The 13,586-nt window shown below is 41.2% G+C and overlaps 2 protein-coding genes across 2 annotated transcripts; one reads left to right on the top strand and one right to left on the bottom strand.

The window, feature by feature from the left end:
* The first annotated feature begins 72 nt into the window (after positions 1-72).
* Positions 73-3,399, top strand: ttc9c (tetratricopeptide repeat domain 9C). The gene is made up of 4 exons (XM_084430213.1): positions 73-218; positions 692-1,022; positions 1,534-1,716; positions 2,908-3,399. Exons 1-4 carry the CDS (start codon positions 207-209, stop codon positions 3,054-3,056), a joined length of 675 nt encoding a protein of 224 aa, XP_084286339.1. The 5' UTR covers positions 73-206; the 3' UTR covers positions 3,057-3,399.
* Positions 3,400-3,633: 234 nt separating this feature from the next.
* Positions 3,634-13,364, bottom strand: LOC311303366 (uncharacterized protein). The gene is made up of 4 exons (XM_084429795.1): positions 12,722-13,364; positions 7,994-8,162; positions 6,706-6,909; positions 3,634-6,284 (listed from the first exon to the last, which is right to left on the bottom strand). Exons 1-4 carry the CDS (start codon positions 12,950-12,952, stop codon positions 3,946-3,948), a joined length of 2,943 nt encoding a protein of 980 aa, XP_084285921.1. The 5' UTR covers positions 12,953-13,364; the 3' UTR covers positions 3,634-3,945.
* Positions 13,365-13,586: the final 222 nt, after the last annotated feature.

The raw sequence follows: 13,586 nt of genomic DNA, 5'->3' as shown, positions 1-13,586 counted from the left end.
ACTGAACATGAATGTGATTGTGTAAATCTCTCATGTGATGGTGCGCTATTAATATTCTACCGGTAGGAGGCAGTATTGCAAATTGTACTGCAGCAACCATATCCACGAAGAAGAGTGTCAGAATTGTTTCTTTAGCGTCCCAACAATATTTTCTTCATTAAACTGGCTTCTAAGCCGACTGCAGCCAATTTAAAGCTTTAAACGCCATGGATGAAACGGTAAAATATATACTTAGCATGTCTTGTTTCCTTTTATATGTGATAAAAGTGGGGCAATATACTGCTGCATGCTGTGATTGTTCGCAGTTCAAGTTCAATGAAAAGATCTGGTTCGATTAAAAAAAAGTTATGTGACTTTTTTAATTATGTAAGCTCTGTTGCACGCCCTCATATTTTGTGTGCCCGTTTGCTTGGATTTATTTATTAGCAAGAGTTTAGATGTGTGATCAGTGTTAAAACTCTGCTTGTGGTTTTAGACTGGGTACTGGGAGGGTTTTCAGCTGGTCATGCTGGGAGACCAGCTACACCAGTTTGGTTTAGCCAGGATGGGAGACCATGATTCTAAACCTTCTAAAACCTGCATACACTGTTTTGACAGATTGATCTCCTAATGCAGAGACTGTGGCTATATTTAAGTGTCAATAATGCTGTAGTTTTATGTTGTCAACACTTACAACTGTTATGTGTGGCAGGCTTTAGATCCTACTGCAGGGGATGATGGGTCAGAGGCAGCGGCCGGTGCTTCGTCGTGTTTGGGAGCCACTGGAGGATCATCTGGTTCCCGTTTGGACTCACAGCTCCAGGACGCCACTCGGTTAAAGACAGAGGGGAATGGTTTCTACCGGGAGAAAAATGTGCGAGCTGCCATCGGACATTATCATCGTGCCTTGCTCGTTCTCCGTGGCCTGGACTCTGAGGTGAACTCTGTCCTGCAGGGGTTTGGGGCTCAGGTGCCTAAACTGAGCCAGGAGCAGGAGGACCTGCTGAGGAGCACGCAAGTAGACTGCTATAATAATTTAGCAGGTTTGTAATCCTTACAAAGAAGTACTTTGGCAATGTGAGATGGTAATGCTGTGGTACCGAATATCACAACACTAAAACATTATAATTTGGCAGACAATTTTAGCCGAAGTGACTTTTTAAGCATGTTCACAGAATTTCTATTTATTTTGCAAAGAAATTAGTTCTTTTATTCAGCAAGGACACATAATTTAAAGTGACAGTAAAGAACCTTACATTGCTACAAAAGATTATGTTTTTCAAATAAATGCTGTTCTTTTCAACGTTCTATTCATCAAAGAATCCTGGGGGGAAATGCATCACTGTTTCCACATGTTTGGAGTAATGGCTGCTGAAAATGCAGCTCTGCCATCACAGGAATAAATGACCATTTAAAATATATTTGTAATAATATTTCCGTTTTTACTGTATTGTGACCAAATAAATGCAGCCTTGGTGAGCATAAGAGACGTCTTTACTTAAAAACATTAATAAAAACGGCATTCTCCGTTTGACCTATTTCTGTGTCTCACAGCATGTTTGCTGCAGCGAGAGGTGGTGGACTATACCCGTGTGCTAGAGTACAGTCTGAAAGTGCTCCATTGGAGGGCAGGGGACATTAAGGCCCTGTACAGAGCTGGGGTGGCCTCATTAGAACTGGGTGATGCTCCGGCTGCTCGACAGTACCTCATACAGGCCAGCAGAGGGAAACCCAACGGTAAAAACCAACCACATCCCACACCTTTTCTTGTCTGTTTCATTCTTCTTTCCTAATCTGCACCATGGGTTGATTTTCAGGCAAACTATTTGAAGGGGCATCCATTTGTAAATTGTGTCCGAAACCGTTGTGGATGTTATCGAGTGTACTCATTCAATTCCACATTGCACCAGCCAATGTGCACTCAACGGCTGTCTTCCAAGTTAACTGTATTAGTGGACAACGTAGGTTGTAGTGATTGATGGTTTAGGGGGCCATTTCAGATTCAGCAAATGATTTCCCTCGATTCAATTTCAATCAAATTATCGTTGGTTTGTTATAAACGCACAGAGATCTAATTGAGAAAAAAAATCTAAAGATTTTTAAATCCGGGGTCGTTCACACAGAATAGGCTACTTGTTGCAATTTAATTGTCTGTGTGCATATGGATGTCAGATCTTTGCTTTTGTCTCGCTATTTTTTCAGTCTCATGAGCAACGTTAAGAGTAAGTCAAGTTAAAAATAGTTTAAAAACATGTCACAGGACCCCTGCATTCCCTTCCATTCCATTATCTATATTTAAATGCTAGGTGTCCTGTGTGAACAGGCATCTAAAAATACACGGCTGAATGCCACACAGAATCGGTTAATCAGTGAAAATGTTCTGCATGATACAGGCTGAAAGTGTGCAATGATAGTCGTATGGAAATCAGAAAGAGAGTCACTCCTGATATTACAAAAAAGATGGGAAAAGCCAGACAAAGTGTTCCCCTTAAATTATTTGCCTGGTAATTTAATTAACCAAACTGTCCACAGTACTGCTGTATAACTCAAGATTTATTAAGTTTGATTTAAAAGGCATATCTACAAATGTTTGCTTGTCCTATTAGATCAAATAAAAAAATTATGTGTGAATACTATTTGAAATACTTTTTTTGTGGGTGTCAAGAAGTGTGTAGTAAAAAAAAAGGTCTAATGAATATGCTTCCAGGGAATTTCTGATACAGTTTTCTCAAGGGATTCAGCATGTGTTGGATTTTGAGCCTGTTACGTAATGTAGTGTTGTTACATTTTGTGGATTGATCCATTTTCTTTCAGATTTAGTAAGATCAAACGCTTTAGATTGAACTGCTCCGTTTCACATCAAATTCATGTCAATGCTTTGATTAAAATTACGATGCCATTCATTTCATCCTGTTCTCTATTTCTCAGATGCCGATGTAAAGAAACAGCTGCAGCGAGTGGAGGAGAGACTCAGCCAAGACTACCAGAAAGAGAAGGCACTGTACAAAGGCATGTTCAGCAAACAGAAACAAGGCGAGGAGCAGTTAGCAGAGGAGAAGACACAGAAACTGGTCTAAATGGACTAATACATGACTCAGCAGGAACATACAGTTGAAGGAAGTGGGATGTTTTGCCTCAGGGCATGGATAATTTGCTGCATATGGCATTTACTGGTGTTGAAGGTCCCATTGGCAGGATTAAATGTGTGACTGAAATCTGGTGCAATGTGGCAGCTTGAAAGAGAATTTTAATGCACTTCAAATGCATTGTAGTCCGGTATTGTATGGCTAATGTGCTGTCAAGCTGCTTCTGATATGCATTCAGTTGCTTCCAGCTGTGGTGTGTTATTTCTGTTCTTTTCATTTTTCAGATGAAAGTTCTTGTTTTTTTTGTTCATCCTAATAAATATTTTTGAAAGAACCCAAAGCCTAATTTATTTGCCATTTGAAATTGATCACTCAAACAAGCTGTTGTTAGATTGTTAATGGATTATACTAATATGATTAGGGAAATGCTGTGATAAGACATTTATTATAAGTCTATGGCAGCAGAGTTTTGTTTGTGAGATATTTAATCCTATTGTACCACAGAACTCTTCACTCAGCAGCAGCAGCCTATGCAGTCATTGCCAAGCAAATCAATAAGGATCATGTTAAATTTGAAATACTTTTATTGATATTTCATCATGTTTCAGCACTTTAACAATCTTTTCAAATTATTTCATATTTTTTTCAAAGTCCTGAGCATGAGTTTAAACAACATATTTTTGTATTTGGTCAGTATATACTTTAATGTACTTTAAGTATAATATGTTCATAGTAAAAACAACACCAGCACCACTATGACCATAAGAGTGCACAGACCACAACACAGCATGGCATGCAGATTCTAAACAAGCAGAATGAGAGTAAATCGTTAGTTTGGAAAAGTTGGCAGCCTGGTTTCTCCCATTTTGAAATGTTCTCACTAATCTTTCTTTTTTGACTTGTGATTTTTATTGAAACTGAGGGACCTCATAGAGCCAAACACTTTCCTTCCAAGGTCGCGGAACGATCTGGAACGAGTGAGAGGAGCTGATGGGGGTGGCGAGGGTGAGAGGGATGGAGACGAAAGAGGAGAAAGGGAGTGACTGCTTCCCTCCAGGCTCTGGGATCGAGAGAGATGGAAAAGACTGGCGGTTGAAGAATGATGTTTCTCCTCCTTTCGCACCAGATTGCGAGCACGTTCAGAGCCTCGTCCTGCACGGCTGATCTCAAACGAGGAACGCCACTGATTGCTTTCTCGTTTCTGAGAATGTGGATCGAGAATTCCCTGAGACTCACTTCGAAATAATGCTCGTCTGGACAACCGGAGGCTGGAACTCCGACTGTCCCAACTTGTTCCTTTCTTTTTCGGGTTGTTCCCTCTTTGATCTTGCCTACTGGACGATGTTTCTTTCAACGAGGTGTGCCTCCAACCAAACCCTCCAGCTCTCTCATCTCTCTCGTCATCCTCCTCCTCCTCTCTTCCCCAAAATCGTGTTTCAAACCCCTTCCAAAACTTTCCACCCTTTTTAGGTGTTTGAGTGCTCATTTCATCCTCCCATCCAGTGGCGTAGTCTCTGCCCGAATAGCTACTCACCGTGGATGCACGGATGAGTTCTCTGGAGGCATGTTTGCCCTGGTAGAGCCTCTCTCCATCCCCACTCCTCCTCCAGCCTCTATCTTGAGGCCTCCATCCAGCCCCTGCATTCTGCCTGAGGGACCCTCCACGAGGTCGAATGGGACCCTCCAGTGGGGAACTACATGGATGAAAGCGTGGAAGAGAGCACTGAGATGGGGAGTCACGCCGAAATACTGACAGCTGGGCAGGAGTGAAGGGTGAATTTGAAAGTAGCCGAGGAGGGGAGTGGACTCTGGTGTGGGAAGAGCCTGGAGATGAGCCGGGATCTGATTGATTATGTGGGAAAGGTAGGATGGGAGAAGAACGAGTAGGCGTGTGTCCAGAATTGTCCGAATGAGGGCTACCTGACTGCGATGTCATTGCCGAATGGCAATCCGAGTGGGAAACCTGTAGGCGATGCTGTTGAGATATGTAATCCTGTCCTGTGCCTGCACCTGTCCAGGCATTTGATGGTGGTGTCAGATTAGTTCGTTCTAATCCAAACGGGTGGTGAAATGAAGACCGGGAAGAGTGCAGTGTAGAAACGTTACTTGGAGAAGCAGAACCTACACCTCTTTCTCGTTCGTTCCTAAAACATTCTGTATCCAACTCCACCCCCTCCTCCATCAAACCGAGCACTACAGATCTTGGCAGTCCAGATACACGAGAGATCTCACATACAACTGCAGAGTCCTCATTCATTTTGGGAGGGCTTTCTGAAGCTTTGACAGGAGGACAACCCTCTGCCTCTTCCCTTGAGGCTCCACTCCAGTCTAGAGATTTGGAGAATCCCACTGGACTAAAGGTCTTTCCAGTTATCTCCAGAGACCCACGATGGTTCACTGAGGAAGGGCAGGTGGAGATCCTTGGTCTCCTACTCCAGTTTGGAGTGCTGGTGATGGTGGAAGTCGAAGAGGAAGGGGAAGCAGTTGGAGTGACTAAGTTGGCGGAGAGATGCCCACATGATCCTGAGACCTCTTCTTTCAACTTTTTAGCATCAAAACTCAAAGTCTTGTTCAGGTTCGGATTTAGGTTCAAATTCAGATTCAAGTGGAAGCTGATGTTGAAATCCTCCCCTGTCACGGAGGGCAAGTTTCCAAGGTTGATGGAATTGCGACTTGCATGTTTACCAATACTGCTGAGGCTGACTCTCGCTGAATTGCCCAGGATAGACTTACAAGGAGTCGCACTACCTCCCGACAGGCTGGAGGAGGAAGCACTTCTTGGGTGGAGTCCCTCATAACCTGCAATGTTTATTTGGGGTCCACGACTGGAGGTTTCAGCGGCCACCCTGCAGTGATGCTGATGGACTAATCTGTTGATGTATTTCTCCAGCTGAGTAAAGGAAGGAGAGGCTGGGGGCTTCACAGGAGGTTGATCAAGCCCTGGCTCCACAGGCTCATTCTCTGGACTGGGCGAGAGGCGGGTGGGGGAAGGTTCCTGGCAGGTCGTGAACAGGGGGCTCTGGAGGGCCACAGCATGGAGTGGACTAGGGTAAGGGTACACCTCTTTTGTCTTCCGAGAAACTAGGTCAGAGCAAAATTTTGGGTCCAGCTGAATCTGTGGACTGGAGTTGGAAGAAGGCAGAAGAGAGCCTGGGTGAAACCCTCCCAAACTGGAACAAAGGTCTGTCAGGACCATGAGGCTATTGAGCTCAAGATCCCCTGTTCATAAAGCATAAAATATATATATTTATATTATTTACATTCTCCTTATTTAGTATACAATAAATTATCTACTTAATCAGAAGCATAAAAAACACCAAATTATTACAAAAAGAACCTATGTATGTATATACAGTATATATAAATAATATATATGCGTATATACTATAAATAATAATTGGGCATTTTACTTTTTTGTTGTCCTTTTGTTTTGAATTCCTATTCTCATTAAATGCTTATTACTGTTATATAGGATTGTTACAGTATGATTTATAATATTTAAATGACCTTAAATGAAAATATACAAAAATAGCAAATGTACAACAAACATTATCATCCTGTGTAAGTATTTTTAACAAATCTTGCTTATATAAATAGGCAAATCTTTTGATTTTTGAAAGACCTTTAAGATCGATCATACCAGTCGAAAAGGGCCTCCTTTCTTGTTTCTCCACTGTGCCCCCAGGACACTCTGTACTAAGAGATTCAGCCTCCCTCCAATGATTGGCACTATGATCCAGTGAGCGAGGCCTACGGCTGACTCTCACTGACCCTCCAGGAGCCGCCTCGCTGGATACAGAGTAACAAGAGTCTGACAGAGAACTTCCACTGACCGAGTAAAAACCTGTGGACAAGAGAATGATAGATGAAGTTAAGAGTGTTAGGGGGAGAAGTGCTTCAGGGGTGACACATGATATAAATGATGGGACTGCCATAAAAAGCTATGGTTAATGTTTGCCAAAGTAAAAAGAGAACTCCCAAAAACTCAGAAACTGTGTGTCATATTTAAGTTAAGAGGTCAACACTGAATCTTTTGTTTCAAATAGAGCCCCAAGCCATCCAAGCTATGAGTCATACGCTTGTGTGAAATGTGTTACAATTTCATGCAGGGCTCATTCTTCAGGGATGGTTTAAAGGATGACTGTTTTTGATTTAGACATTTCACATATTTTCACTGACTGCGAACCTCTACAAAGTTTATCTTTTTTATCAAAGTTTGCTATAATTGGTGTTTTGCTGTAAGCACTTTGTATGTCTAAGAAGAACTGAACAGTATTTTTATATACACTATCTTTCAAAAGTTTAGGATCAGTACGTTTTTTTTTTTTTGTATTTTGATTCAGAAAGGATGCACTTGACTTTTACAATGTCACAAAATTATACTTGTATTTCAGAGAAATGCTGTTCTTTTGAATGTTATATTCATCAAAGAATCCTGAAAATAAGAAATGTTTCTTGAGCACCAAAAATTTCTGAACGATCATGTGGCACTGACGACTGGAGTAATGATGCTGAAAACTCACTTTACCAATCACAGAAATAAATCACATTTTAGAATATATTAAAATAGAAAATAGTTGTTTTAAATTGTAATAATTTAAGGTTTAACATCTCTTCATCCAGGTTTTGACGAGCACTGCTGTGCTGAATAACATACAACACCAAGAATAGCCAGCTGTGACTAAATAATTATATAATGCTCCAAATGCCAAATACTAAAAAGGGAAACAATACTGTGGAACAATGATTAATCACACAATTCGCTCTCAGTGAATATAAACAGCTTTAGAGAAGCACCTCAGCGCGAGATATTTCAGAGGCCCTAGTGCCTTTGTTAAAGGTCCAAGTATCCAGACAAAAATATTTTGAAGTGCTCTTTGCAAAACGACAAAGGAACTTTATTATTGAGGAACTTAGAGTATCAGCACCTGAGCTGGGTCTAGAGTCGCAGTCAAGCGGTGTAGTGCCAGGGAAGTCTGGGGTTTGAGAAGACAGCAGATCAGACGGGACGTCCCAGGACAACGTGGACCAGCGTGAGCTTATCCCCTCTCCTGTAGTGCCGAGGCAAGACAGATCAGGGTTTGCAGAGGACAGGCTCTGAAACAGATGGAGGGGTCATGTTACTACAAGATACGGTGATAACACAAAGACCCGGTTTACACCTGGTATTAACATACAATCATGATACATGTATTTGTACATTGTACTTGTGGCTAAACGCTAATCCATCGCAATGAATCCCAGACAGCAGCAAAGGACCGCCTACTCACCTGTCAATTGACTATTTCAATTTTAAAAAAAGAGGTTTTAACAGAATGGTATTAATAGAAATAACCATCTGATTGAATACATACTACATAAACATGCACACATCACTGAACATCAATGCCTAATATAAACAAAGTGATTTTATTTTTTGCACTTTATCAATTGTAAAACACTGACGTAGTGAATGATTCATGTAGTCCTGAAATCAGAGATCCTATCCTCGAAATATGATCACAGCTGGTCACTGGAGATGCATTTGAGATGCATGTTAACCAGGTGTAAACTAAAATTTGTCTCGGCTGACCAAATCACCCAGACTCATACCAGCATAGAAATCATGTATCTGTGATGTATACATTTACAAAACAGTACACCTAAACCACATCATTAGCTGGTAACTTTATGATGTCTAAGACTGCTTTTCTGAGAGGATTTTAAAGGACTAATAACTGAGAACAATCAAGGGAATGCTTTGGCTAAAGTTCACTTCTGCTCAGAAGTTTTAAATCGCTTATCTGCATGAAGTGTTTACTGGGTTTAGCTGTTTGTGATCCCCAACCTCCCCCCATCGCAAGGAATCTCCCCTTGCTTCACTTCTGAGGAATCCCATCAAACCAAGTGACTATTGTGCATATCCTGTTAAGTCCGATCAACCTTCTGTCAGACTTTTACGCAGACAATGCAGGTGATGCATTGGCGAAATGAAAAAAGCTGGGGGAGGGCGGTTAATAAGCAGAGAGTGGAGAAAGACAGATGATGAAACAAAGAAGAAAAGGAGAAAAGAAGGGGGGATAATGGGTATTGAAAGGCAGACTTTGACCAGGCTTATCTCTGCTCCAGCAGTTTACCCACAATTACTGTCTCGGACTCTAAAACTATATATGGAAGGGAAAACATACGATGTAAAAGTGAGGGGGTGAAGGTTGAATACTCATGGAGGGGAGCATAAAGCATAAAGAGAGTGATAAAATGAAGAGTTTTGAAGAAAAGTAGAGAGTACGGGGGATGGGTTGCCTAGTGAGACAAACAGCATGAAGGAGGCATCTCTTATGTGAGACCCCCCTCCCAACCACCACCACCACTCCTGGATATAACTGCCTCCCCCACTTCACTTCAGAGAACTGTCAGGCCTCTCTTCTCTTCCTGCCCTCTCTCTCCTTCTCTTTCTCGCTCTCCTTCTCCTCTCCTCGCCCACACATCCGATTTAGCAGCGATACTTTAACTCTCTCTTTACTGATGGAATATGAACAAACACGTGCATTGACACTTCCACATGCATTGGCCAACAAACACTTGTTTCTCACTGTGGTACTTCAGTTGAATTTTTCGAATGCAGAGCAAAACTGCTTGAAACGATATGAATTGACTTGACTATCACAAAACATGAATAAATTAGACCCTAATTCGTTCGCATAAACCTATGCACACATCTAGACAGAATCCATACTGCATTATCGTGGTATACAGTTGCAATTTATTTCATTTCACCGGGAAGGGGCTTGGAAGAAGCATTTGCTCAATAGGGGAAACCTGATATGGGTCTCACGCAGGGTGCACTGGCCATTTTCCAGCTACCGATCAATTCACGAAGGAGTGCTCTGGCACATGGAAACTGCATTTCATGAGGCTAATGATGCAAATGGACATAAAATAATGGAAATAATGAGGTGAATATCCAGTCTGGCTATCAGCTCCATTGACAGAGGAATTACTCATTCAATTCCCACACTGACACAGTAAAATGGTTTAACGTCATATTATAATAACAAGGTGAGTCTTGAGGGAGGAAGATGGAAGACAGCTTTTCAGCCACTGAATCAGAGCAATCAAACCTTTAACTGAAAAACGTATCATATTGTAATAGTCTAATAAATCAACACCAGTTAAATGAAAGACTATATGCATAGTAGCTATGAAATCAGACACTGCATTCAGCCATTGCGCAGCAGTCCATCCTAGTGAGGGGTTAACATATCAGTTGCTCTGCATGGTACACCCCCGTTCTTCATTTTTCTGTCCATTTCCGTCCATCCTCTCTCTCCCTCAGCGGGTATCAGAGGAGAGGTGATATCTGTGACGCCGACAACAGAAACATTTTTCCATGTGGTGTTTATGCAAATGGAAGTTACGTAGGTGGAGAGGCAACAACATCGCCCCGATGATGACTCACACTTTTGTCTCATGATACATATTGCTGTTTCTCATCTGCACATTTTGCTAGACTGAATGACTACTTGTAAGTGTCCTTTAAAAGCCTTTTGAAATTGCGAAAACAATTTTGTATGCCATGAAAGAAAATGCTCTTAATCACATCACTTTGATCTTGGAGATCCCGGATAATTATATAAATGCCCTATAATAAATGAGGGATATGAGAAATGTGAGAGATGCATGAGCTAATTGCCACTATTAAATGTATTTCAAATTTGTGGCTTCACTTGAGTTCACTTGCACACTGCCCCACTGTCCATTATATAAAAACCCACAATGGTGCTTCTATTGTCAACTCTCACATACACTTCCCTCCTTCTCCCATTACACAAGCACATACCTAAACAGCACGTTATGTGTCCTCCATACCTGGTCAAGAGCCCTGCCTCATCACCATGACAAAATCAACATTTTGTTAGTAAAACATTTTGTCTGTCCAACATACAGACAGTATGTGTAGATTAATAGGAGATTGATATGTCATTGGGTAAATTGTGCCACCCTCTTAATCTACAATACAGTGCATTATTTGTCACATGACCATATCAATTAGAAAGAGCCCTTGCTATACAGCTGCCTACTTTTGAGAGATGCATATGAAAAAATTTAAACGCATTTTTATGTAAAACATGTATACATATCTAAAAATATATCATGTATGTTGGTGAATTGCCAACGTATAAAAACATTTTAAAAATGTATCCAAATTATTTCATTATTGAATAAAGACGTTTTCCCAAAATGGGAAATCGTGGAAACATATTACCATTACTTAAAACTACAAATACAACTGCAAAATGTTTTTAAAAATGTGTTGAATTTAGGGATAAACGATATATCTGCCACCATATCAGTATCAGATATTTGGCCGGTATATTAAAGCAGATAAATAATGAATTATTTCCATCAGCTGAGACACTTCAGATGCCACAATGGTTTTTAATTACTCACAAAATATGATTGGAACCACTTCAAAAAAGGAAAATACAGTTAAGTGCAACATGTGCTGTCATTTAGGCTGTATAGGCTACATAAAATTATAATGAGAACATTATAATTGTGTACTTGGGACATGGCTTTTGATGGTGAGACTTTTGTTTTTGTAATCAGGCTCTCAAAAAAATATATAAATATTTCGATTTCGATTTATCGGACAACATATCGGTTATCGGCTTTCAAATATAAAGAATTATCGGTATTGAATTAAAATGAAAAATTCAGAATATTAAAGGATTAGTTCACCCCAAAATGAAAATTCTGTCATTAATTACTCACCCTCATGTCGTTCCAAACCCGTAAGACCTTTGTTCATCTCCGCAACACAAATGAGATATTTTTGATGAAATCCGAGAGCTTTCTGACCCCTCCATAGGCAGAAATGCAACGACTGCTTTCAAGGCCCAGATAGGTAGTAAAGACATCAGTTAAAATAGCCCAAATAGTTGTGTTCCGAAGACGAACGAAGGTCTTACGGGTTTGGAACGATATGAGGGCGAGTAATTAATGACAGAATATTCATTTTGGGGTGAACTATCCCTTTAAGCATTTTTCTTTGGCTGGTTTCTGTAAAAATGAACCATTGTAATGAGAGAAAACATTTAAATAAAAAGTTTGAAAAAAGGAATAAATATAGGCCTATCAGTAATTTAGTTGTGTACATTTTTTTTTAAACATATTGATTCAACTTACCCCCAACATGGGGCAACTACCTTTTCCCCAAGAAGTCATATTTCTATTTTTTTATAGATGCTTTCTGACTACATTTGATAACAAACATATAATAAGGCATATTTTTTTCAATTTCTCCATGCCTGTAAGACAAATTAAAATTGACACAGCTTACCCTGCTGTCCCCCACATGACTCAACTAAGAGGCATTTTATATTTTTCAAAGGCGCAATCAACATGCATTGTGTGCAGTGCAGTGGCCTAAAATAGCTATGCACTCCAACTCAACCTTGACACGTTGAAGAAAAAGGTGTGTACAATTCTGAAATGTAAACAGTCAGCAGCAGCGTCCTGTATAGGTGCTCATGCAACCTGAGCTCCACTGGATGCCAGTCTCACCAAAACGTTTAGCAGGTGCCACCAGCAGGGTTCCACCTCGACGACGAGATCAAAGTTACAATTACAAGGAACATTATATTCCTGTGGTATTTTCCCACGTCCCCACTGACCTGTTGCCTGCGGGAGGTTGCGGCACCATCCTCGGCGGCGCTTTCCAGTCCTTCCCCCTGGTGAGCGGGCGCTTCATTCACGTCCAGTACCGCATCCACCATCTCCAGCTGTCGTCCTCTAAGAAGGTCCAGCTCCATTATGCCGGCCAGAGTGGCTTTCAGCCGCTCTCCGATGCGAACCCGATCGCTCCCTGACCATAGCGAATTCACACAACCGCGGCGTCCGGCCATTGTGCGCGCAAAAGCGGTTTTCAAGGCAGACACTCACTATGGTCGCCGGTGAACGGGGAGAGCTCACTCACTGCTCGCCTCTAGCCAGAGTACCGACTGTCAATGCAGCGTGAGCGCTGTGCGACATGAGCAGCACCAGAGCCGACGCTTAAAATTCAGAGTCCGTAACAATGTATCTTTGCGGCTCACGAAAATGCAGAACGGAGGCAACTCAACTTTCGCTAGGAGGCACATGTAACAAAGGCATACTTTCAAGGTCTTAATTTACACCCCAGAATAATCCGTCCCCTCCTAACCATTTTGAGGCACTACAATCATCACGTCAGCTATTCGGTTCATGATGATGATGATGATGATGAAGATGATGTGAATTGAATCATATGCGACAGTCTTGCACACAGCTCACTGCTGTAAAGAAAAGAGTATGAAAAGGGCGGAGTTAGAACGTGAAATCTCGCTGCTGATTGGCCGGGGAAGTTTTCGAACAGAATTGACTAGTTTTTTTTTAAGAGGAATGTGAATCTCCTAGTAGCCTAGTTGGTAGCCTACGATATGTTTAGACTGTATAGTATAGCAGCTAATAGGCTTCTGAATAATATTTACACGCAAAAAAATTTAAACTTGATTGTGTTTA

Source organism: Rutilus rutilus (assembly GCF_951802725.1).
Source record: "Rutilus rutilus genome assembly, chromosome: 14".
In the NCBI taxonomy this organism is placed as follows: domain Eukaryota; kingdom Metazoa; phylum Chordata; class Actinopteri; order Cypriniformes; family Leuciscidae; genus Rutilus; species Rutilus rutilus.
This window is presented reverse-complemented; position numbering and strand designations above follow the sequence as displayed.